This window comes from Rhinopithecus roxellana, chromosome 13, assembly GCF_007565055.1.
Source record: "Rhinopithecus roxellana isolate Shanxi Qingling chromosome 13, ASM756505v1, whole genome shotgun sequence".
Lineage (NCBI taxonomy): Eukaryota > Metazoa > Chordata > Mammalia > Primates > Cercopithecidae > Rhinopithecus > Rhinopithecus roxellana.
Window position 1 is genome coordinate 104,123,159 of NC_044561.1, and position 25,575 is coordinate 104,148,733.

Consider the following 25,575-nt stretch of genomic DNA (forward strand, 5'->3'; position numbering starts at 1 on the left):
GAATGCTTTTCCATATGTTCTTCCAACAAGTCATATGACAGATGAGGAAACCAAGGCTCAGAGTTTAAGTTACTCATCCAAAGTCACACTGCTAATAAATGGCAGGGTCAGAATTTGGACCCAGGTCCATCTGCCCTCAGGTGTCCTTTCTACCACAGCATCTTGCATCCCTTGACCAGAGCCAGCTCCAGGAGGATAGGGTCTGGCTCTTTCTGGATTTGAGCTGGAGCCCTCACTGAACTCTTGACCTTGCTGTGGGAACCTCCAGCTAAGCTTCTCAGACACTGGGAGGCAGGTCCTCTCCTCGCTTTCACCCTGTCAGCAGAGCAGGCATCTCGGACCGTGCTGGATCCTGTCAGAGATGTGGCAGCTGCCAGTCAGTTAAGTCACAAGCCTCAGCAGGCCTGAATGATAGCCAAGGTGGTCACTATGCCAAGTGGACTGCAGCCAGGAGGTGCCTTGCCCAGCCCACCCCTCATCCTTTATTTGGAGGCCCCTCACTATCTCAGGCAGGGTCTTCTTCCCCCAGCAGCTGCTCAGAGCTTGCCATGCACCCCCTGATTCTTATGGTAGCCCAGTTTAGCAAACGGACCTGAAGTTTTATAAATAGCGCAGTGGCAGGCTGGGAAGCTCTCCTGTGCAAGAGGACAGAACATGCATGCTCTGCTTCTCGAGCCATTTCCCGGGATCGGGTGATGGGAGCAACTTCTAGTGCAGATAAAGTCGAACTACTCATCTTCTGGGTCTATGCTTCGCACTTGGTCTTGCTTCTGCTCTTTGGTATGTCTGTGGTTTTCCCCCCACTGCCTCTGCCTTTATGTGGTGGTGCTTCCAAGTCTGCTCCTGGGACGTTTCCTGTTCTTGGAACAGCTGCACCAGCCTGGGGTACCCTCCTGCTACTTGATCCTATAGGGAGGTGTCCAGTGGCTGTGGGCAATTTTCAGATGACCTTGTTCCCCTGACGTCATTAGATCACTATTTTTGGCTTTGCTGTTTATGCTGCAGAAGTTGGGCTGGGATGGGAGAGGAGGAATGAAGGAGGGGCTGCTCTTGGCCTCCCATTGTTCCAGGGTCCTAACAAGTAGGTGCATTTATTCTTCAACATTTACAGAGCACCTACTGAATGTCAGGCCCTAGGGCAACCAAACTGATTCTTCACTCACTTGTAAATTTATTTTTCAATGGGCATTGCTTTGTGGTACGGAGTAGTAATTAAATGTGAGGGCTCTGGAGCGAGACAGTTTGGGTTTAAATTCCAGCCAGCCATTTACTACCTCTGAAACTCCTGTGTGCCTCAGTTTCCTTTTGGAAATGGGAGTGATTATAGTATCTGCCTCATAAGGTTGCTCTGAAGATTAAAAGAGTTAGTATTTCTGTCTGACACATTGTAAATACACAATGAATGCTAGTGGCTATTACTACTAACCACAACAGCACCATGTATTGTACTAGGTACTTGGGATACAAAATTGAATGTGATGTAGTCTGCGTCTGTTTTGCACTGGCATCTGGACTCCAAGGGTCTCAGATATTGGGATGGGGTACCCAGTCAACACCAGTCAGAAAGAATACCTGCTGTGTGTACTACTATTTCCTACCTTGTGATGGAGGGCATTCAAGGGAAATAGAAACTGAAGTTTCTGGCTGGGCGTGGTGGCTCACGCCTATAATCCCAGCACTTTGGGATTATAGGGAGGCCAAGGAGGGTGGATTGCTTGAGGTCAGGAGTTCGAGAGTAGCCTGACCAAAATGATGAAATCCTGTTTCTACTAAAAATGCAAAAAATTAGCTGAACATGGTAGTGTACACCTGTAATCTCAGCTGCTCAGGAGGTTGAGGCAGAAGAATCACTGGAACCCAGGAGGCAGAGGTTGCAGTGAGCAGATATTGCGCCACTGTACTCCAGCCTTGGTGAAAGAGCGAGACTTCGGCTCAAAAAAACAGAAACAAAAAAGAAAATGAAGTTCCTGTCCTAGGAAAGCCTCAGAGCAGTGGCTCTTCACCCTGCCACACATCAGAATCTTTTGGGGAGATTTTAAAAAATACCAACATTCTGGGCCCCACTCCAAATGTTCTGATTTAATTGGTCTGAGCTCAGAAGGGGCTCAGACTCGAGAGTTATAGAAACTCTCCAGGTGTTTTCATTGTGCATCAGGGTTGAGAAGTGTGGCCCCAGGTTATAGGGATATGAATCCTGGAAGCTGTCCATTGACTGCACCAGGGTGACTGTCAGGACAGTGCCTCAAAGCTGTTTCTTCTTCCAAGGCTCTCAGGATGCTTTCTAGAGAGCTGGCTGTCTGACCTGGCAGTTCTTGAACTTGGATGTGCATGAAAAATCACCTGAAATGCTGGTTTATAGACATTTCTGGGGCCTTATTCCAAGGAGGCTTCATTTTATTTTTTATCTTATTTTTATTTTTGAGACTGAGTCTTGCTCTATTGCCCAGGCTGGAGTGCAGTTGTGCAATCTCAGCTCACTGCAACCTCTGCCTCCTGGGTTCAAGCGATTCTCATGCCTCAGCCTCCCAAGTAGCTGGGATTATAGGTGCCCGCCACCATGCCCGGCTAATTTTTATATTTTTAGTAGAGATGGCATTTCATCATGTTGGCCAGGCTGGTCTTGAACTCCTAACCTCAAGTGATCTGCCTGCCTTGTCCTCCCAAAGTGCTGAGATTACGGGCGTGAGCCACTTCGCCCATCCAGGAGGCTTCATTTTAAGCCAACTCTGGGGCTTAGGCACTGAGAAAACCCTGCAGTAGCTGAATTGCGAGTTCTCTGAGGCCCTGAGCCAAGAAGTCCTTCCACGGTGTTTTATAGCTCTTACCATTTTCTCTGTGAAGATATCTGTGTCCACGTTGATATATTTGGAATTATTTATTGATCTGATTAAGAGTTACAAGAGTCATTTCCAAAAAAATTGGAAAATCTAGATGAATAAAGAATAAAAATAATCTCTCTTCGTACGCCTGTTAATATGTCCCTTTATATCCCTCCAGACATCTTCTTTGTAAATATTTTGAACAAAAAGGATCCCACTCCATGGCTGATTTTTATTTAATTTATTTATTGAGATAGGGTCCCACCCTGTCACCCAGGCCATAGTGCAGTGACACAATCATGGCTCACTGCAGCTTCAAGCTCCTGGGGTCAAGCAATCCTTCTACGTCAGCCTCCTGAGTAGCTGGGACCACAGGTGTGCACTGCCATGCCTGGAGAATTTTTAAATTTTTTTGCAGAGATGGGGTCTCACTATGTTGGCCCAGGCTGGTCTTGAATTCCTGGGCTCAAGTGATCCTCCGGCCTCGGCCTCTTAACATGCTAGGTTACAGGCATGGTTGATTTTTATAGTCTTTTTTCACATAAAATGTAACATGCCATGATTCTATAGCTCTCCCCCAATTTCATCTCTGTGTCCCCAGAGTGACCAGTTTAGTCCTTGCCACAGTAGAGCCTCCAGTAAATAATCTTAGCAATAAGATTCTACAATTGTGGGATGGAACAGTGTGTCAATTGAGTTTTCAGAGAAATCTATATCCAGTTCGCACACAGAATGCCCACAGATATCTGCTTACTAACTTGGCTGGAAGGACAAGGTTTGCTATAAGGACAGCGACCTTACCCAGGGCTTTTCCAGAGACCTGAGAGGTCCTGCCAAGGCCCTGGGCTCAGGGGTCCAAGGTGGGAGAGGGCAAGAGAAAACAACGTGCTAATGCAGTCTTGAGTGGCTCTCAAACAGGAGCAGAGGGAAGACTGTGAGGGGAATTGGCTGCTCTCTTTGGAGTCAGAAAGGTTATTGCTCAACTCTTTGGATTTTCCATCACAGCTGAGCAGGGAGAGGGTCAGACTGGGCATGTCTTCTCTGAACAGGTCCTTTTAAAGCCTCTTGGCTGGACTGATTTCCTCTCCAGAGCCAAGGAAGCAGTGCCAGGGTGGAGTTAACCCCTTCACCCCCAACACATTCTTCCAGAGCTAGGTGAGCCTAGAAGCCTAGGCTCCTGGAAGGCAGAGCTACGCAGGGCAAGAGGCCTAAGGAGCCGTGAACTCTGGCTGGAGAAACCTTCCCTCTGGCCTTGTTAAATCCAACAGGCATAATTGCATCCTGCTGACCTTAATTCCACTGGCGGGTTTAATTGGTCTTGGCATTGCCCCACTTCCTGTCCTGCCTGTGTAGAGGCGGAGAGGGTGTCTGCACAGCTGGTGCAGGGTGGGGAAGCCCCTTCTTAAGGGTGGGCAGGGGTTCTGGCAGCCCCTAGGTGGGTGGAGGAAGTTTCCCCATGCCCCACCCCTGTGCCTCCAAGGGAGTGCTGAGAAACTTGGGGACTCCCAGGGAGCAGCTGGCTGGAGCAGGCAATTCTGTAGATTCGGAACCAGGCCAGGCTCTCATCCCAGTGAGAGGCACTGCAGGGGAGCTGGCGGGAACAGTTGAACCCTCTACCTGGGGTGTCCACAACATTATCGGGCCCCCACAGTGCTGTAGGTCCTGTGCCATTGGGCACTTTTTACATATGTGCTGGCTAAATGCTCCCAGCCATACTGTGAGAGGGAGGCAATGGGGCAGAGCAGTTACGAGCAGAGCCTTGTGTTAGATGGGTCCAATCCTAACTCTGTGACTTTGTCCTGTGACTCAGTTTTCCTGTCACTTCTGTGAAATGGGAATGAAAGAGCTGACATTTATACAGCACTCACTATGCTCACACACTCTGTTCTAATGCTTTGTCTACCTTCTGGGAGACAGGTGCTGTCCTTAAGGATGAGGAAACAAGTGAAGGCATTGTTCCAAGCGCACAGTTACTGGTCGCAGCGCTTCATTGACAGATCTCCTAATCACTACATGGTAGGGAGTTGTAAAAATTGAAGGAAGGATACTCATGAAGCTGCTTACCCCAGGGCCTGGTCCATTTTAGGAAGAATTCAATAAGAGTTATTATTCGAGAATAATAATTATAACAAAAGTAGCACTAATGCCCCTGAAGTTGTCCCAGCCTGGATTTTGGTGTCATTGGGAGGTGGCTCTGGATTTGAATTTGAAGCCACTCACTAGCTGAGTGACTGTGGGGACAAGCCACTTCCCTCTCTGAGCATCAGTTTTCACACCTTTAAATGGTCTAACACTTGGCCCCTACAGTCCCTTCTGAGGATCCAGGGAGCTGGATCTTTGGCATAGTCAGGCCTGGCCCTTGGTGGGCACTCAATAAATGACTGGAATTGATAACCACAATAATAACAAGGAGATGCCAGCAAGGTCCAGCATAGGGAGGTAACCCCACAAACACCAGTCTAGAGCTTTCTGGTCAATCAGTTATTTACTCATCAGACACTTATGGGCAAGACTCTGTGCTGGGGATGTATTTAGCCCCTGGCCTTGAGGGGGCTCCCAGACAGTGTCAACCAATGGTGGGATCAGCCGGGGCACTGCGGGGAGGCGAGAAGCAGGGGACCCAACATTCCAAATTAAACTAGAACATGCTCTGGGCCAGATAGAGGGCCTGGAGTTCCTGATGATTGGCATGGACAGGAAACATTTTCCAACTTTTGAATGCTGCAAGATCCACAAAGGGGTTACTCAGCAGGGAGAAGGGGTCGAGGCACAGGCTGGGACGTTTTAGGAAAGAAAGAGGACTTGGGAGTTTTTGAAGAACGACATTCCAAGCTCAACTCCCATCCTTGCTGATTCCTTTAACTCTCCTCGTCCTCATCCAGAAAATGGGATGAGCGCTCCCCACAGAGTTACCATCAAGATGATGCTTAAAGGCAAGATGGCTAAAACGAATGACAGGTGCTCAGCACGTGAGAGCTCCCTTTCTGCAGGGGACCTGGGTTCAGAGTTCAGTTCAGCCCCTTCCAAGCTGTGTGACTTTGAGTAAATTACATAACCTCTCCATGCCTTAGTTTCCCAATCTCTCTAGTACCTACCACACTGGGTTCTTCTGAGGACTACTTGGGTGAATCAACATGAGAGCATGCAGAGCGAGGCCAGGCACGTGGTCAGTGCTGTATAGGCATCAGCTGTTACTTTTGCTTCCTGGAAGAGGCAGACTGTTAACTGGACCCTAAAGAAGAGAAATGGAGGAGAGGAGGACTGGGCCTGGAGAGGAGGGCCAGGCAGAGCAGAAGTAGTCAAGACTGGGGAAGGAGCTCCAACTATGGTTTTTACCAGCTTATACCAAAAACCCTTGACATTTGCTCACAAAACAAAACAACCCACTCATTTTGAATAGTAACCTGTTCACACAGTTCATGGTTCAAACAGAAAAGTAAAAGTATATACAGTGATGTCTCCCTCCCACCCTTGCGCCCCAGTTCCTTGCTTATCCTACCAAATAAATTCTTATGTGTATAAAGTGAAATATTATATATTATTCATCCCCCCCTTTTTGTTTTTTGCACAAACAATAGCACACTCTACATGCTACTTTGCACCTTGCTTTTTTTATTCCCCCCACTTTGGTGGTCGCTTTTTGTCAGTTCATTAACAGCTTCCTCAATCTTTTTTTATAGGTCCCTATTTCCCCACTGCTTAGGGGGGCAGCATTCTCCCTCCTTTCTCTCATCAAGCGTTTTTCCATTGGCTTCCCATATGATAGAGGAGCCGAGGCCATGGAGTGAAGTGACTGGTTTGCTGTAGTCGGGACCTGCACCTGGATAACCACTCTACAGCTACTTCATTTTATTTTACTTTTTAAAGTATAAAGACGAGGTCTTGTTATATTGCCCAGGCCAGTCTCCAACTCCTGGCCTTGAGTGATCTTCCTGCCTCAGCTTCCCAAAGTGTTGGGATTACAGGTGTGAACCACTGCATCCGGCCTCTAGAGCTACTTCTAATGCACCCAGGTCTGGCCAGTTCTCAAGGGCCCCCTCTGAGAAAGGCTCTGGGTGACGGAAGGCTCCTTGGATCAGAGCTGTCCCCATCCCATCTTGAACACTTTAGTGGAGGATCCTTGAAAAGACTCTCTGCCAGCCCCGTTCTTCCATGTGGGTCATGGGTGAGAACTGGATGAGCTCGGGGGAGGGGCACAGAGCACTCTCCATCTCCCATGGCTATTCAGGGCAGCCTCCGTGTCCCCAGGAGCCCAAGAAAAGGACAGTTTCAAAAGAAACAGCTTCCAGGCCTAAGGGCGTGTTGAGCAAGTGCCCCTGAGACAATTTCTTACCCAAAGATGATCCAAGCAGGTCCAGATGTTGGGGCACAGAGCTGGGCACTAGGGTCAGGGAGATCATCCCTGGGACTTCGTGGCTTTAGCCAGGTTCTGGGGAGCCCCAGGAGATGTAGCACACAGGTGGGCAGGCCAGGGCTCAGCCTGGGGACACTCTTGCCCTTCAGGCCTACTTGAGTACTCCCCTTCTTCCAGGCCCCCTCTGATCCTGTCCAAGTCAGGGATACTGAGCAAGGCCTGGGGAAAGGGCTGCTCCCCCAGCACCCCAGATACCCCTCCCTTTTCTCTTCTCACTTGTTCCAACATCATTCTCCCCCCAGTCGGGCCATGGGAAGAATGCCGTGTCCTCTGAACAGGGGCCAAGAGTGACAGGTGGTGGCAGTCCTAGCTGCATGGCCCCTGGTGTAAGAGATCCTCTCCTCTGTCCCCGCCTCCACTGCCCACACCCCTGCCTCCGCCTCTGCCCACCAGGCCCAATCCCTTACAACTGCCCAGGACTGCTCCTGAGCAGCCGCTGGGAGACAGACGGCCACCAGGTTGCCCCTCTCTACTCCAGGTACCGCTCTCCCCTCAGTTAGCAGGCCTCGGTTTCCTGTCTCACTGCAGCCAGACGAGAGGGGAAATTGGACAGCCTGACACACCCCGCTCTTGTTTCTGCAGCTAGAAAGACTTGAGTTAGACAAGCAGCAGCACACGCCTCCCTACCTCATGGCGACAGAAAATGGAGCAGTTGAGCTGGGAATTCAGAACCCGTCAACAGGTGCCAAGCTGGGGCAGGAGATGGAGGGAGGAGCTTGGGAAGGGGGGTTTTGAATCCAGGGCTGGGCAGGTTCCTCAGTGGGAGTTCTGTGCCCCAGCCTTCTTTGCATGGTGCATGGGGGACCCAGAAACAGAGGAATCTCTGGCTAGGGTTGGGCTGGGTCCAGGGCCTGTATGAAGCCCTTACTGGAGAGACCAGGAAAATGTGAAGCCACCAGGGATGGCTACTGGGGATGCACCTAAACAGGGCATGGATGATGGGGGCCACCAAGGCCCACCCAAAGGGCCGGAAGCCTCCCACAGAGGCCCTCCAAGGTTGCAGCAGCTCATCTCTAGGGGCCATCAAGTGGCCCCAGAGACTCAGTGGGACAAGCATTTGCAAGTTGTTGCCTGGGTGGGAACCTGGGCCCAGAGCTGGTCTCTGCCCAGCCTGGGTGGGGAGGGAGGGAAAGGAGGGTGGATCCTGATGGGTATCTCACCTCCTTTGCAGACAAGGCACCTAAAGGTCCTGCAGGTGAAGGACCCCTGGGTACAGGGAAAGACCCTGGCCCCTCAGACCCAAAGAAAGCTCCCGATCCACCCACCCTGAAGAAAGATGCCAAAGCCCCTGCCCCAGAGAAAGGGGATGGTACCCTGGCCCAACCCTCAACTAGCAGCCAAGGCCCCGAGGGAGAGGGTGACAGGGGCGGGGGGCCTGCGGAGGGCAGTGCTGGGCCCCCGGCAGCCCTGCCCCAGCAGACTGCAACGCCGGAGACCAGTGTCAAGAAGCCCAAGGCTGAAGAGGGAGCCTCAGGCAGCCAGGATCCTGGAGAGCCCAGGGTGGGCAAGAAGGCAGCAGAGGGTCAAGCAGCAGCCAGGAGGGGCTCACCTGCCTTTCTGCATAGCCCCAGCTGTCCCGCCATCATCTCCAGGTGAATATCCCCTCCTGGGAGTGGGGAGGGGTCCTGTGGCTCCTACCCTAGGGTTCCTGCTTAATTCCCTTGTCTTAGGCATGGTTGTCATCATATTCGGTGCTGGGAATGGTAGTTCTGACATTCAGTTTCCTCTGTCTTGAGCATTGCATCTACCACCTTGTCCCCTGCAGAAACCAGAACCTTGCCATAATTCGTAGAAGGCTGGAATAAGAGAGACCCTCAAAGACCGTCTAGGTTGAACATATCTTCTCTAGGCTTCTGGGATCCAGAGTTCCCCTTACGCCATGGGCTTGGGTCTAGCCAAGGGCAGGATTGAGATGTCAGGCAGAAAGGCTAAAGGTGTCAGGCAAAAGGCTGTGTATTTCCTAGGACATCCAGCATTTTCCTGTTCTTCTTAATATAATTATTGGTAAGATATGAAAAGATGACTAATAACCAGATAGGAGGATCACTGACAATATTTTCATAACCATAATATAGCACATCTGTGATGCAGTCAGTTATACTTACCTGAATGCTAACGAGGTCATTAATGATATATTGTAAGCCACAATAATAACGCCATATCAATTTGGTAATTATGTATTAATTATGTCACAACAGATTTTATGAATCAAGAGCTACATAACTCCCTAGTTGTATCCACGTGATGATTAACCATATCAACAATCCTATTAATAGTTATTAATGATTTATTAGTGTGTTGGTAGTCAAGATAATGACCACAGTCATGAACATCCCTTGATTTTGTACCAAGTGAATTTAGCTGTATTACACCATGCATTTGGGATGGGGTTGGATTAGCTCTGCAGATTGCATTGAGACTTGCCTGAGGCCACGTGCTGTGGCCGCTGAGGGCTTCACCTCTGTGTTCTCACCTTCTAGTTCTGAGAAGCTGCTGGCCAAGAAGCCCCCAAGTGAGGCATCAGAGCTCACCTTTGAAGGGGTGCCCATGACCCACGGCCCCACGGATCCCAGGCCAGCCAAGGCAGAAGGAAAGAGCATCCTGGCAGAGAGCCAGAAGGAAGTGGGAGAGAAAACTCCAGGCCAGGCTGGCCAGGCTGAGGTGCAAGGGGACACCTCAAGGGGGATCGAGTTCCAGGCTGTTCCCTCAGAGAAATCCGAGGTGGGGCAGGCCCTCTGTCTCACAGCCAGGGAGGAGGACTGCTTCCAGATTTTGGGTAGGCTGCTTCCAGATTTGGGGGCAGGTGGGGGCTGGGGCTGTCCTGAGGCCATGGGGAGGGAAGGGGGCTGTCAGTCCCAAGTCTCCTGTTCGGCGGTCTGAACTGCCCTGAGCCATGCCTTACCCAGGCCCATTCATCTAAGGGTCACACAACTCCAGAAAGTATTTCCTTTTTAATGAATACTTATTCATTTGTTTGTTTTAAAAGATAGGATCTTGCTATGTTGCCCAGGCTGGCTTCAAACTCCCAGCCTCAAGTGATCCTCTTGCCTCGGCCTACTGAGTAGCTGGGACTACAGGCGTGTACAACCATGCCTGGCTTTTTTCAATTTTATTTTTTAAAATTTATTTATTTATTTTTTATTTTTTATTTTTTTTGAGACGGAGTCTCGCTCTGTCGCCCGGACTGGAGTGCAGTGGCCGGATCTCAGCTCACTGCAAGCTCCTCCTCCCAGGTTTACGCCATTCTCCTGCCTCAGCCTCCCGAGTAGCTGGGACCACAGGCGTCCGCCACCTCGCCCGGCTAGTTTTTTGTATTTTTTTAGTAGAGACGGGGGTTTCACCGGGTTAGCCAGGATGGTCTCGATCTCCTGACCTCATGATCCGCCCGTCTCGGCCTCCCAAAGTGCTGGGATTACAAGCGCGAGCCACCGCGCCCGGCCTTAAAATTTATTTTTACTTTTAAATTTGGTATTCCCTTTTGATAGGTGGGGAAAGGAAGGCTCAGAAAAGGGAAAGTAAAGTGCCCAAAAATATCCAGTGACGACAAGATTTGAACCTGTCAGGCCACCCAGACTCCAGAACCCACTTTTGACTTTTTTCTACTTTGACTAAAATGGGGTTAAAAAAAAAAGAAAAATCAGGCAGATTATTGGAGCAACATAAACTCTCTGGTCTATGGAATTTGGAGTCAATCTGTAGAAGGGCTCAAATGCCAGGCTTACTAGCTAAACTGCACAGTGGGGTGGGGTCATGGGAGCTATAGAGGGCTCATGAGCTGAGGAGTAGTGCCTGTGTGTGGGAGCAGTGACCAAGGAAGCTGGAATGTGCAATGGGGCAGTACTGTGGAGTGGCCTTCATTGATGATTAAACAAGCAGCCCGTGGCTTATTCGTGGGCCGCAGAGAGCTCTGAGCCTGAGTGAGCTTGGCTAGCAGGTGAATAGGGAAAGGGCCTGGGCAGGGGTGCGGCAGGGCTGGGGGTGGGGTGAGATGGGGTCAGGAGAGCCCAGAGTGTCCTGATACCCCCCTGCCTCCAGACTGAAGTGCCCTGGGAGACCCGCCAGCCTGACTGGTGAGCGGCACCGTGCCACCCAGACAGGGTGGGAGGACCTGGCGGCTGGGCGGCAGCCAGGAGCCCTGCCTCCGCCCCTAGCAGCCGCAGAGACCTCCGCCCCGCCCCGAAATTGCATCCTAGGGTGACGGGATCTGAACCAGCTCCAAAGGCCGTCTGATTTATCACCAGCCCGGCTTCCCTGCTGCCTCTTGCTATTTATAAAGAGGTTTCATTTCCCGAGGACAGCCTGCCGACCTGCCAGCCTTCAGGGCGAGCGGTTCCCCACACTTGTCACTAGGTGGCGACCTCTCCCCACCAAACAGCCCAGTCCCTGGTCCCGCCCCGCCATAGGCGGTCTGGCCAGCTTATGGTGTTACTAGAATGGCGGGTGGGCAGGTCCCACCACCTACCCCATCATTCAGATATAGCAACCCCACTGCCCGGCATTCCGCTGTATAGCTGCTGTGTTTGATTGTTTTTGGTGGAAATGCAGAGATAGCTCGGGATGGAGTCCTCATGCCTTATAATGCAGAGGGTTCAAAAAAGCCAAGCTCCCATCCCGTTTGTTCTGCCAGGAGAATCTGGGTCCTCTCTGATAGGGGGTGTTGTGTTGGTGGCAGAACTGACGTTGGAAACTGGGCCCCATAGCCCCTATCCTGGAGCTAGGTGTCTCCCAGGTATCACTTGGTGAACTTAACTTCCCCGGTGGGGCCCAGGCCAGCAGGAGGGGGTGGTGCCAAGGGGAATCCTCAGCAGCCCCTGGCACTGACCATAAGGGCTGTGATCTGTCCCCTAGATGATTGCCCGCCACCCCCGGCCCCCTTCCCTCACCGCATGGTGGAGCTGAGGACTGGAAATGTCAACAGTGAATTCAGTATGAACTCCAAGGAGGCGCTCGGAGGGTGAGATCTGGGACCCCAGCTGGGCACTCATGGACAGAGAGCGCGCCAGGCTCCTGTGGCTTCACATTTCCCCTGTGCAAGGCCCAGACACGCACCCTGCTTAGACATGGCCACGTGGACACATTCACCTCTATGTGGGACACACACTGTGTGCAGCTGCCACATGCTGATGTGCACTCAGTGTTGCTGTCACTTACTCAGACACACTGTCAGCCATTCAGTGCTTCCGTAGGAAATACACAACATTTTCCTGTCTGTCTCAGCTCCAGGCACCACACTGACCCCCTCATGGTGATTCCTGCTTTGTAAAAAGCCCTGACTCAGTCTTATACCTCTGCAGATCCTCCCTCTGCCTGAAGGTGCCCTCCCCCAGGGCCCAGGGCCTGCCTGCCCTAAACCTCTAAGGGTCGCATCCCAGGGCCATCCTCCCTACATGCCTGCCCTTCCTGTGCACGTGGTTTGTGTGGTTCAAAGAACCTGCTTCAGCCATTGTCCTGGCAGAACAGCTCACAGCTTCAGGAGGGAGTCAGGGCTGGCTGGGGTGAGTGCTCCCGTCTCACCAAAGGGGATCCAGAGGCACCACTGGGTCTGGGACCAAGTTAGGAACAGAGCAAAGGATGCCACTGACCCTGGTGGGCTCTGCGGTCCTCTTACAGCCTCTTCTCTTTCCAGTGGCAAGTTTGGGGCAGTCTGTACCTGCAAGGAGAAAGCCACAGGCCTCAAGCTGGCAGCCAAGGTCATCAAGAAACAGACTCCCAAAGACAAGGTAGTGAGGTGGGGGGATGGTATCTGCCCAGGATGGGGAGGGGATCCTTGGAGTGGGCACCTCTCGCCTCCCTCCACCGGTGCTGCTGAACCCAGGGCCTGTTATGGGAGTTTGTTGCAGTGAAAATACCACACAGATAGATGGATGGACAGCCCTGCAGGAGGGGCCTGAGGACCCTATCCATAACCAGATACGTCAGTTACTGAACTTATCTGGGGACTTCCCCTTTTAGGCATGGGATATTCATGCCCTCTGGTTCAATTCAACAAACACTGATGAGTGTGGGCTCTGGGCCAGGCCGTGTGCTGGGCACTGGGGGTCCCGGAGTGAAGTGGGTGTGGTCCCTACCCTCAGGGAACTGATGCCAAGGTAAACAAGCCTGGCCTAGAGCTTTGCCTCTAGCACCCATAGCCTGGGCTAGGTTCAGAGGAGGCCACGAGCAGCATTTGTTGAAGGAATGAAAGAATGCAGGCAGGTAGAGTGAGGGAGTCTGCTATGTGAGGAGGTAATAGCAACCTCGTATGACCAGAGATGTCACTCAGGGAAACTGGGGGTAGCATGTGGGAGTTCAAGAGAGCTTCTGGCTCAGGCTGAGGGGTCAGGGAAGCTTCCTGGACCAGCTGCCTTTTGAGTGAGGACTTTGAGGAATGAGGAGACGTTCCAGTAGAGAAGGCAAGGACAGAGTTTCAGGCAGAGGGGACTACGAGAGGAAAGGCTTGAGGGCCAGAGATAGCAGGAGGTGCCGGGGAGTGAGGGTCTAGGCATCCCAGACAGAAACTGCAGTGTGGGCACAGGCCTGCTCCCAGCGAGAGCGTGAGAAGCAGCTCTAGTCGCTCTAGCCCTGGGTCCCCATTATGGCTCTAAGCACACTGGAAGGAGTGCATTTTCTATGTGATAATGTCCTTCTTTGTCTCTTCCACTCACAGGGCCTGGATCTGTATTATTGACTCCTGGGTCCCAGGCCTCTATCACAGGCTCTGGCTCAGCGTAGATGCTCAGCACCTACCTGTGGCTCAATTAACTGGAGTCAGTTATCAGTTGATAACTATTGAGCACTTTTCCTCACCATCTACTGGGTCAGGGGCTGGGGAAATGCTAGTGAAATAAAAACACCCCTGCCCTCATGGGCTGACATGTTAGAGTGGACGGAGAGACAATTAAAACAGAAAGCAAAAAAAAAAAAAAGAGAGAGAAGAGAAAAAAAAGGCGTGACATCAGGTGCTGAGAAGCGCTAGGAGGGAAAATAAAGCCAGGTAGGGTAGAGGGGGTACAGGGCTGATGAGGGCCCTTTTACATAGGCAGGTGAGATCAGTCCTCTCTGAGAAAGAAGTATGTGAGGTGAGACCTAAATGAAGGAGTGGGTAAAGGCAGAAGGGGAGCCATTCTGGCAGTGAAACAAGGGTTAGTGTTTAACCATTGGATCTGGGTAGGGCAGGTGTGGAGAGAGGCCCGATTTACAGCATTTGCCATTTCCCATGGTGTAAGTATTCCTATTATAGCTGATATATCAGCCTACTGATGTGACAGCTGGCTTACGACTTTCTGAAAGTGACAAATAATGGTGTCTTAAACTAGGAAGGCGGTGGTGGAGGAGGTGAGAATGATTGGATGTATAATCTAGCTTGAAGGTAGACGATGTTGAAGAGTTGGGTTGGAGGTGGGGTGTGAGGGTGCGAGAGTAAGGGAAGAACTTAGGATGGCTCGTAACTTTTTGTCCTGCACCCTTGGGCGAAGAGTGGGAGTACTTTTGCTGCCAGGCAAGCCGAGAACAACTCAATTGTGGGGAAGGGACGATGTCTAGGGTCTAATTTTGGACATGATAGATTTGAGATGTCTATTAGATAATGAAGGTAAGTAGACAGAGATATTGGAGTCTAGAATTCAATGGAGTGCTCAGAGGTTGAGATATGTATTTGGAAATTGATGACTTTGGATAAAATGTAAAGTCATGAGACTTGATGCAGATGCCCAGGGAGAGAGCAGAAAGAGGGAAGCGGTGAGGGGGGAGGATGGAGCCCTTGGCATGCTAGTACTCAGGAGAAGAGCCGGCAGAAGGAAGATGTCTCAGCAGGCATGACTTGGAGTGGTGAGGACCACAGATGTGGGGCTGGGGGAGAGAGGAGAGGTGAGGAGGAGGCTGAGCAGTGATCCGGGCAAGGCTAGCAGGCCTGGTCAAGGGTGTGGGTATGGAGGGTGGGTGGCAGGGAGTGATGGTGTCCAACTGGTACCCTTGACTTCCCTGGTCCCCAGGAAATGGTGTTGCTGGAGATCGAGGTCATGAACCAGCTGAACCACCGCAATCTGATCCAGCTGTATGCAGCCATCGAGACTCCGCATGAGATCGTCCTGTTCATGGAGTAGTGAGTGCCTGAAGTTGGGGTAGGGGCTGGGTGAGGGTACCAGCGGGCACGGAGCAAGCCGTGGAGGGGTCTCTGCACACAGCATCGAGGGTGGAGAGCTCTTCGAGAGGATTGTGGATGAGGACTACCATCTGACCGAGGTGGACACCATGGTGTTTGTCAGGCAGATCTGTGATGGGATCCTCTTCATGCACAAGATGAGGGTTTTGCATCTGGACCTCAAGGTACCGGACTGGGGCCTCCTGGGAAGGGTCAGGGGCAGCGTCCAACCCCCTGAGATCAGTGCTGTCACCAGCCATCCCTCTGCCCTCCCATCTCTCCCTTTCTTCCTTCATCCATCCTTCCCTTCATAGATTCAGAAAGGGTTTATGGAATACTTACCAATGCCAGGAGCCAGGGACACAGCCAAGGGAAGGGGAGGGGGGGAAGACATGGTACCAGCTTTCATGGAACTTCTAGTCTAGTACTAAGTATTTGTTGAAAGGGCCTTTTGCAGTCCTGTGAGCCCCAAGCTCAGTGTGTTACACAGACAAGTGACTAGTAAGTGTTGCAATAGCACCTGCCTCAGCGTTGGCCCATGACAGGTACTATGAGTGTCTGATCATTTATTCAAAATCAACAAATATTTCTTGAAGTCTTACTTTATGCCAGGCAATGTTCTAGGTGGTGGAGATCCTGTGGTGAACCAAACATAAAAATCCCTTCATTCTTGGAGCTCTCAAATAAGTATAGCATCAGTGCAGCAATGTGCATGAGGTAGGGGCTAACAAAAATGTTTCATGAAAGAATATTGATATCCCTTTTCTTTGTTTTTGAGATGGAGTCTCACTCTCTTGCCCAGGCTGGAGTGCAGTGGCGTGATCTTGGCTCACTGCAACCTCCACCTCCTGGGTTCAAGCGATTCTCCTGCCTCAGCCTCCCAAGTAGCTAGGATTACAGGCACCTGCCACCATACCAGGCTAATTTTTGTATTTTTAGTAGAGTCAGGGTTTCACCATGTTGGCCGGACTGATCTCGAACTCCAGACCTCAAGTGATCTACCCACCTCAGCCTCTGTAAGTGCTAGGATTATGGCCATGTGCCACTGTGTCCGGCCTGATATCCCTGTTCTGACCTTGCTCAGTACCGTGCACATAGTAGGTCAGGAAGAGCAGATAGGCTTTTTTTTTTTTTTTTTTTTTGAGACGGAGTCTTGCTCTGTCACCCAGGCTGGAGTGCAGTGGCCGGATCTCAGCTCACTGCAAGCTCCGCCTCCCGGGTTCACGCCATTCTCCTGCCTCAGCCTCCTGAGTAGCTGGGACTATAGGCGCCCGCCACCTCGTGCAGCTAGTTTTTTTGTATTTTTTAGTAGAGACGGAGTTTCACCATGTTAGCCAGGATGTTCTCAATCTCCTGACCTCATGATCTGCCCGTCTCGGCTTCCCAAAGTGCTGGGATTACAGGCTTGAACCACCGCACCCGGCCGATGTTTTTTTTGTTTGTTTGTTTTTGTTTTTGAGACAGAGTCTTGATCTGTGGGCCAGGCTGGAGTGCAGTGGTACGATCTTGGCTCACTGCAACCTCTGTCTTCTGGGCTCAAGCAATTCTTTTGCCTCAGCCTCCCGCGTAGCTGGGATTACAGGCATGTGCCACCACACCTGGCTAATTTTTGTATTTTTAATAGAGACAGGATTTCACCAGGTTGGCCAGGCTGGTCTCGAACTCCTGACCTCAGGTGATCTGCCTGCCTCGGCCTCCCAAAGTGCTGGGATTACAGGTGTGAGCCACCGTGCCTGGCCGCAGATAGGTTTTATACATTGCAGCAACTCCAGTCAGTTGTCAGTAGCTGTCCAGAGCTCAGTGTGGAGCTCTGGGTGTGGAGCAGGCAAGGGCAGCAGGAGTGCAGGGGGTTGGCAGTCCTGATGGCAGATATTAATGCTGTGGGTTAAGTGGCAGGACATGGAATCTTAATGTGGAGGCGTGTGAGCACCCATCAGCAAAGTGGATGGTAGTTTCATTCACTCATTCCATAAGCACATGCTGGGTATTTTCTTTAATTCATTCGTTAAGCACGTGCTGGGTACCTGCTCCTGGAAGGCCTGGTGCTAGGCATAGGGACTATGAAGGAAATGGTCCCTGTCTCATGGAGCCTCCAGGGGAAACAGACATTCATAAAACAGTGACTAACTAAATAGGTCACTTTAAGCAATGAAAAGTGTACGAGAAAATACGCAAGAGTAATGAGGAATCGCACTGGGTGAAATTGAAGTTGGCACGGCTCTGAAGCAGACGGGGAGATGCTGTTGCTGCCTCTAACACCTGTCCCAGTTTTTCTCTGTGACTGATGCTGTCTGAGTGAGGGTGCCATCTTCCCAACAGTTCCCTGGGTTAGGCGTGTTAGTATCACTGCCACTGACAGAGGAGGACACAAACAGTGAGGAGGTGGGTTTCAGTGGGGCCAGAGTGGATGCAGGGAATTTAGATGCTGATAGAGTACGTAAGCCAGGAGAGAGATGCTGGGGTCTTGAGCCAGAGTGTCAGTTGGGGAGGGGAGGGAAAGGGACCAGATGGAGGATACATTTTGGACATAGAGCCAATCTGATGTGCTGAGGGTTTGCATGTGTGAGGGTTAGGAAAAGAAAGGATCAAGTGTGAGTCCTGAGTTACTGGACAGATGGTGGCCCCTTCACTGAGCCAGGGGCAGTTGGTGCCTGCATGATGACTTTGGAAGCCTGCCTTTCGCTTGTGAAGGCTAATTGCTTTGGGGTAGAATAGGGTCCCCCAATTAAAATGCAGTGCTCTGGGAAGAAGCTCAGTCGTGAGCCTCTATATCTAAAACGTGTTTTTTTTTTCAGGATAACTATATATTTTTCATCAAAAAAGTGTTTCACAGTCAAGTAGGTTGAGTGCACTCCAGCCCACAGGCCATGTCCTGGGTCTCTGAGGGCCTTCTATGTGTAGACGGAGAATCTCTGAAAGGAGGTTTGAGTCGGCTTCATTTCTCCAAGTGCTTGTACCCTGGGACCCTTCTTTTCTTTCCTGTTTTGTGGGACACCAGGCCAAGCTATTAAAATCATTCTACTCTGAGTTAATCTATCAGTTGTAAAAGTGCCTTCAGAAAGTGTCTCATTAGGGGACTTGAGTCAAATGCCCACAGAGCCCAGACAAATAACAACAGCATGTTGAATGGGAGGGATCGGGGGGTGGTGGTGGCCACGGGAGAGCTGGAGGACGTTTGTCCCATCTCAGGCTGTCAGTGGCAACTTGCTCCAAGGCCCATGTGGCCAGGGCTTCCGGTGTTTCAGGAGGTGCTGGAATTCAGGGTTTTTGTGCAAAATCTCCTGCCTTTGAACCATTGTTAACTTAAAAATGTTTATACCCTGCAACCTCAGATTAGTCCTGTGTCCTTGTGTGATAGGAAGAGGAAATGGAGGCCCAGAGTAGAGAGGAACTGGGCTTATAGTAACGTCATCCATGTGTTCACTTGTGCATGGGACACAGGTTTCCCCTGAGCCTTGGCTGAGCCCCTACTGGGTGCCTTTGTTAGACCCTGAGGGTGGGACCCAGGAGGCCAGGAGAAGATGGTCCCTGGCCTGGAAGAGCCAGCCCTGTAGTGGTGGTATCAGAACATCACAAGGCCAGTGCTGGAGTCAGTCCCGCATTCATTTCCTGGCTCTGTAGCTTACTTGCTGGGCAGCTATGACCTAGTCACTTCTGTGCCTGAGCCTCAGCTTTCTCAGCTGTCAAATGGGAATGGATGGCAATAGTATCTCAGTGTCACAGTTTCATCTCAAGGTAACAGTGTGTGCCTCCTAGATCTTTGGGAAGGACTGGGGAGCTAAAGTGAGAAAGTGAGTGGACCGGGCCTTACGTTTTGTAGCTCGTCATCATCACTAACTGGGGTGACAAGAGTAGCTCATCTTCCGGCAACCCTGGAGTGGTTTGAAGCCCCATGTTCCCGAGAGGAAGACTCTCCGGAACTGAGCTGGCATCCTTCTTTCTCTCCTCTCTGGAGCTTCATGTATCTGGTGGTGGCCCTGCACTGGCCCCCCAGCCCGGGGCAGGGAGTAGCAGGCTATCATGCCTCCTCTCCACAGGCTTCTGTTTCCCCATCCTCAGAACTGCTAGAATGTGGTGGTTCTTTCATGGCCTTAGACAGAGGGGATCCCACCTGACCCCATCACGGCAGGTCCTGTGCTTCAAGGCCTCGCAGAAGCCCCTCTTGGGGGACTTGCCTCAAGATCTCTCTGTAGCCGGGCGCGGTGGCTCACCCCTGTAATCCCAGCACTTTGGGAGGTCGAGGTGGGTGGATCACGAGGTCAGGAGATCGAGACCATCCTGGCTAACACAGTGAAACCCTATCTCTACTAAAAATACAAAAAAATTAGCCAGGCGTAGTGGCGGGCGCCTGTAGTCCCAGCTACTCGGGAGGCTGAGGCAGGAGAATGGCGTGAACCCAGGAGGCGGAGCTTGCAGCAAACCGAGATCGCGCCACTGCACTCCAGCCAAGGGGCAGAGCGAGACTCCGTCTTAAAAAAAAAAAAAAAAAAAGATCTCTCTGTGCCCAGAGCAGGCAGGGCTGGAGGGTCTCTGGCAGCTGCCCACTCTGGCAGCTTAGACCTCTGCCTCAGGGAGCCTGGGGCTTGCATGGGCCTGGTGGGAGAGGGAGGGTAAGCTGGTCAGAGGCCAACCCAGGCCACCCCCTTTCTCCTTAGCCAGAGAACATCCTGTGTGTCAACACCACGGGGCATTTGGTGAAGATCATTGACTTCGGCCTGGCACGGAGGTACCACCCGGGTGGGTGGGGAGGGTAAAACAAGACTCTGAGGTTGGCAGGGGACGGGGGTGGGGTGGAGGGGGCATGGGTTACAGGCCGGGAGCTGTGCTCTGAGCCCTTGGTCTCACCTCCAGGTATAACCCCAACGAGAAGCTGAAGGTGAACTTTGGGACCCCAGAGTTCCTGTCACCTGAGGTGGTGAATTATGACCAAATCTCCGATAAGACAGACATGTGGAGTATGGGGGTGATCACCTACATGCTGTGAGCTCCGAGGCGGGTCGTGTTTATGGGGTTGGTGGGGCATGGGGGCAAGCGGCTGAGGCCAAGATTGGCCCGGGGGTCCTGGTAAGGTGATCCCACCTCCCCTATCCCTCAGTCAGAGGTCTGCTGGGGTTGGGGGTGCTAGGGAGAACAGGAAAGGGGAACGTGGTACCCATTTTATAGATGGAAAAACCAAGGTCCCTACAAAGGCATCTGGACAGCAGATCTCGGATGACCTGGGGTGGGCAGAGGCCCAGTGGACATTTCCTATGTTTTCACCACATACCTTGCACTCGTCATTCCTCATCTTCACTGTCACCTGGGAAGCTGGGATGATTATGCCCATTTTACAGATGAGAAGAGTGAGGCTCAGAGAGGGGAGGTGACTTACCCAAAGTCACCCAGCCAGATTCAAACCCAGGTCTGTCCCACGAGAGGCTGGGGGTCTTTTCAGCACATGGCGCTGCCTCCTAGGATCTGCCCCTGTTCCCTACCCTCCTGAAGGTGACTCAGCACCTGCAATCTCACCTCCCTGCCCCCTGCTATCCCCTCCCTCTAGGCTGAGCGGCCTCTCCCCCTTCCTGGGAGATGATGACACAGAGACCCTAAACAACGTTCTATCTGGCAACTGGTACTTTGATGAAGAGACCTTTGAGGCTGTATCAGACGAGGCCAAAGACTTTGTCTCCAACCTCATCGTCAAGGACCAGAGGTGAGGCTCACCCCAGAACCTGAACTGTATGTGTGCAACCTTAGTGTGTCTGAGTGCTGGCAGGGCAGGAGCCGGGTAGACAGGCCAGCTCAGCCCATGGGGCCTCATGAGCATGCAGCCCACCCTCACCATGCTGCCTCTCCCCCAGGGGCCGGATGAGCGCAGCCCAGTGTCTCGCCCACCCCTGGCTCAACAACCTGGCAGAGAAAGCCAAGCGCTGTAACCGACGCCTTAAGTCTCAGATCTTGCTTAAGAAATACCTCATGAAGAGGCGCTGGAAGGTACCGCTGGATTCGGGGTGGGGAGGAGGGAGGACTCTGGAGTGGGAAGGGCTCCTGGCGCCAGATCCCAGCCTCCACCATCCCTGCCTTGGCAGGTTCTGTTGACCAGGCCGGGCCCTGTATGGAAGACAGGGTTTACTTTTCTGTTTTTGCCCTGGACTGGCTCCTGTCCTGGAGTGGAGACCTCCACCCAGCCTTCCACTCAACCCCACCCAACTGGGGCTCTGGCTTCCTTCCTTCATTTTTCAAATATTTCTTGAGCATCTGCTACTTCTAGGCATTGGGATATAGGAGTGGACAAAAGAGACAAAGATCTGTCTTTGTGGACTTACTTTTGGTGGGAGGTGGGGCATTTTCTGTCTTTTTTTTTTTTTCCTTTCAATACAGAGTATTACTCTGTCACCCAGGCTGGAGTACAGTGGCGTGGCGTGATCTTGGCTCACTGCAACCTCCGCCTCCCGGGTTCAAGCAATTCTCCTGCCTCAGCCTCCCAGGTAGCTGGGATTACAGGTGCCTACCACCACACCTGGCTAATTTTTGTATTTTTAGTGGAGACAGGGTTTCACCATGTTGACCAGGCTGGTCTTGAACTCCTAACCTTGTGATCCGCCCGCCTCGGCCTCCCAAAGTGCTGGGATTACAGGTGTGAGCCACTGCGCTCGGCTGAGGTGGGGCATTTTCTAGAGCCCTGGGGAAATAGGGTTAAAGAAGGGTTTTAGAAAAAATAAGGGCCATCTGCCAGGAGAGAGGTTGCACTTTTATTATTATTATTTTTTTTAGAGACAGGGTCTCACTCTGCCTCACTGGCTGGAGCACAGTGGTGCCATCATGGCTCACTGCAGTCTTGACTTTCTGGGCTCAAGTGATCCTCTCCTTTGGCCTCCTGAGTAGCTGGGACCACAGACACATGCCACCATGTCCAGTTAATATTTTAAAAATATTTTTGTGGAGATGAGGTCTCACCATGTTGCTCAGGCAAGCAATCCTCCTGCCTCGGCCTCTCAAAGTGCCCAGCCTGCACTTCTAAATAGGGGGGTCAGGAAGGGCTCACTGAGAAGCATGTGAACAAAGACCTGAAGGTGGGGAGGGGTGAGCCATGCCAATACTGAGAGAAGAGTATTCCAGGCAGAGGGAGGAGCCAGTACAAAGACCCTGAGGCAGAGGTGCAGTTGGTGAGTTTGAGGAACAGGTAGGAGGCCAGTATGGATGGAGTGGAGTGAGCAAGGAGGTAAGGAATGAAGTCAGAGAGGAAGAGGGGGACAGGAGGTGGAGGGACTCATCAGCTATGGCAAGGGGTTTATGTTTTACGTGGAGCAAAACTGGAGCCATGGGAGTGTTTGGAGCAGAGCCATCCTCGGTTCAGGTCTGGCTGACCTATCCATTGAGTGAGGGAAGGACTCGTGGACAATGCCGTGTCATGGCGCCTCCTGTGGCCGTTTTGGGCACTGCGCCTTCCCTAGCCTGTGACCCTCCTGGACTGCAGGGGACTTAGAGGATGCTCAGACACCCTGCAGCTGCCCCCCTGCCCTGGTGTTAACTGGGACTCCCTGTCTTCTATTCTCTAGAAAAACTTCATTGCTGTCAGCGCTGCCAACCGCTTCAAGAAGATCAGCAGCTCGGGGGCACTGATGGCTCTGGGGGTCTGAGCCCTGGGTGCAGCTGAGGCCTGGACGCAGCCACACTGTGGCCGGGGCTGAGGCCACACAGCCCAGAAGGCCAGAGAAGGCAGCCAGATCCCCAGGACAGGCTTGCCAGGACAAGGCTGTGCCAGGCTGGGAGGCTCAGGGCTCCCCACGCCCCCACGCAGTGACCGCTTCCCCGATGTGAGCCGCCTCGGAGTGTGGCCTCCCCAGACAGGGCTCCAGCCATTCGGCCACACCCCAGACTCCAGGCCCCTGTTGAAGCCGCTCCCAGTTCCCTCCCCAGCTCCCCATCTTTGAACTGCCGCCGTGGTGACCCCTGCTTTTCCCCACTGGGAGCATCCTCAGCCTGGGTCTGCTCCTAGCCAGGGTGCCATGGCTGGGGGCTCTCAGCATGTAGGGCTTCTATGGTTGTGGATGGGAGGCTCCTGGTGGGGCAGGAAGGCCGCAACGCCGATTCCTAAGGCCCAGCTGCCAGGGGAGACAGAGCAGGCTTTGTGAGAGAGGACCTCTATGCCCCCGCCGCCTCCCCACTCCCAGCAGATAAGGCCGAGCCCACACCATCTGGCCCAGGCTGGCCCCCACCCACCTTCCTTGCGACCACCAACACACAGGAACTCTGTGTGAGAAAGAGGGCGCCCAGCCCAGGCCTGGTGGAGGGGGAGGGGAGAAGCCAGGGGACACAGGAGACCACCCCCGAGCTTGCCTCAGGGCCAAGCCAGCCCAACCCAACCACTGGGGGTCCCCATCTCGGGGATCACCCATGGCCTCAGATGATGGGGTCAGCAGGCCCAGGAGAAGTAGGAAGGCCATGGGGCAGCCCCCAACCTGCTCTCAGCTTGTGCCTTGTAAATAAATGTACAGGTTGGATGTGGCCTCCTTCCCTCTGTGTGTGCCTGCAGTGGTGTGAGGTCGCCGATGACCACAGTTCACTGAGCACCTACTGTGTGCCGGACACTTTAGCAACATCCGTCAGCTCATAGTGCAGTGGTTCATGCAGGCTCAGGTGCCAGACTTCGCAGCATATGATGTGGGCAGGTGGCTTCTGCATGTTGTGCCTCAGTATCCTCACCTGTGAGAGGGCGGTCAGAGCAACAGCTGACACTGGGTGTGTGATTACTGTGTGCCCAGCTTTACTTAAAGCACCTGTGCATGTGTTAACTCATTTACTCCTCACAGCAAGGTTAAGGGCAGGTTTTATTTGTTTGTTTGTTTGTTTGTTTGTTTGTTTGTTTAGATGAAGTCTCACTCTGTCGCCCAGGCTGGAGTGCAGTGGTGTGATCTTGGTTCACTGCATGCAACCTCCGCCTCCCGGCTTCAGGTGATTCTCACGAGGCAGGTATTATTCCTGTTTTACAGAGGGAGAAACTGAGCCGGAGAGAGTGCTAGGATCTACCTCATAGGGTGGGGCCATGGCTGCAGCATCAGTCAGACTGAGCTAAGGCACTCAGGGCTGTGCTTGGCTCAGGGAACGATAATGTTCTTATCCTTACTCCACAAATGAAGAAACTGAGGCTCAGAGAAGAGAAGGAACTTGAATGCCACTCAACAAGTCAGGGACTGGGGCTTGAAAGGAACTTTTCCGTCTCCCAGAGCAGGGCTCTGCCCATGCGTTCCCTCTGCTTCTCACCAGGACAGGGTGTAAGCAGAGAGCCTGGTCTCCAGGTGGAGGCCAGGTCTAGCAGGCCTGTGATGGGTCTGCAATGAGGGCTTCAGGGGAGAGGACTATTTTCTGCTTTTCCCAGTGGTCACAGCCACCTCACCCCAGCAGTGCGGGACAGGGGAGGCTCCATCTGGGGGAAGCCCAGAGGGCAAGGGAAGTGAACCCTGATAGGGTGCAGCCTTTCTGGCTGTGAGGACGACTGAGAAGTGGGGCTGGCCTGTGGGAACAGAGAGGTTCCAGCAGGAAGAGCAGAGATAGCAGTTAACACGCATCCAGCACCTGCCGGCTGCTGGCCCTGGGTGCCACATTGTGTTGACAATCACATCGGCTGCACACGGTGACTCTGCAAGGTGTTGTGTTGTGTCCATTTCTCAGAGTGGGGAGCCAAGCCTCAGAGAGGTTCAGCTACTTGCTCAGGGCCACATAGCTAGTCAGTGGCAGAGCCAGGATTTGTACCCAGATGGTCTGGGCCCAGAGTCCCTTCTCTTCACCACTGCCTGCCGCCTGAGAAACCTTCGGCTTGCCCTTGGACAGAAACCTTGACAGTTCATCCCATCCCTCTCCTGCCTCCATGAACACTGGTCCTCACTGCGATCCCCTCTCTGTTTGAGCCGGGGAGTTCAGAGTCCAGTTGCACCATATCACTTGGGGTGGTGAATGGGTGGCTCTGAGGCCTGAGCCTGACTTGCAGTCTGGGGCGTTGGGGGCCTGGGGAACCTGGCTTGGGCTCTTGGTGGGAGGTGCACTTATGGGCAGGGCCCCTAGGGCTGTGGATTCCTGCCTGCCTGCCCGTCCACCACCTGCCAGCTGGGCCAGGCCTGTGGTTTCCTCTGAGTGGTTTTCTCGGCCTCACTGGCCCCCACCCATGCTGAGCCTCGGCCACACAGTGTGTTGATGAGGGATGAGTCACCACTGTGGGGGGAGGGAAGGAAATGAAGTCCAGCCAC

At 52.6% G+C, this 25,575-nt stretch overlaps 1 protein-coding gene across 1 annotated transcript; it reads left to right on the forward strand.

Moving 5' to 3' along the window:
* The first annotated feature begins 7,606 nt into the window (after positions 1-7,606).
* Positions 7,607-23,840, forward strand: MYLK2 (myosin light chain kinase 2). The gene is made up of 13 exons (XM_010352785.1): positions 7,607-7,711; positions 7,816-7,915; positions 8,405-8,825; positions 9,714-10,009; positions 12,082-12,187; positions 12,860-12,953; positions 15,204-15,313; positions 15,396-15,537; positions 20,008-20,078; positions 20,204-20,332; positions 20,892-21,044; positions 21,193-21,325; positions 22,891-23,840. The coding sequence occupies exons 2-13, from the start codon at positions 7,864-7,866 to the stop codon at positions 22,969-22,971; spliced, it is 1,788 nt and encodes a 595-aa protein (XP_010351087.1). The 5' UTR covers positions 7,607-7,711; positions 7,816-7,863; the 3' UTR covers positions 22,972-23,840.
* Positions 23,841-25,575: the final 1,735 nt, after the last annotated feature.

Coding starts and splice junctions, on each gene's coding strand:
- MYLK2 (XM_010352785.1), top strand. CDS start 7,864: ATGGCGACAGAAAATGGAGCAGTTGAGCTGGGAATTCAGAACCCGTCA. Junction 7,916..8,404: donor AATTCAGAACCCGTCAACAG/GTGCCAAGCTGG, acceptor CCTCCTTTGCAG/ACAAGGCACCTAAAGGTCCT. Junction 12,954..15,203: donor AACAGACTCCCAAAGACAAG/GTAGTGAGGTGG, acceptor CCTGGTCCCCAG/GAAATGGTGTTGCTGGAGAT.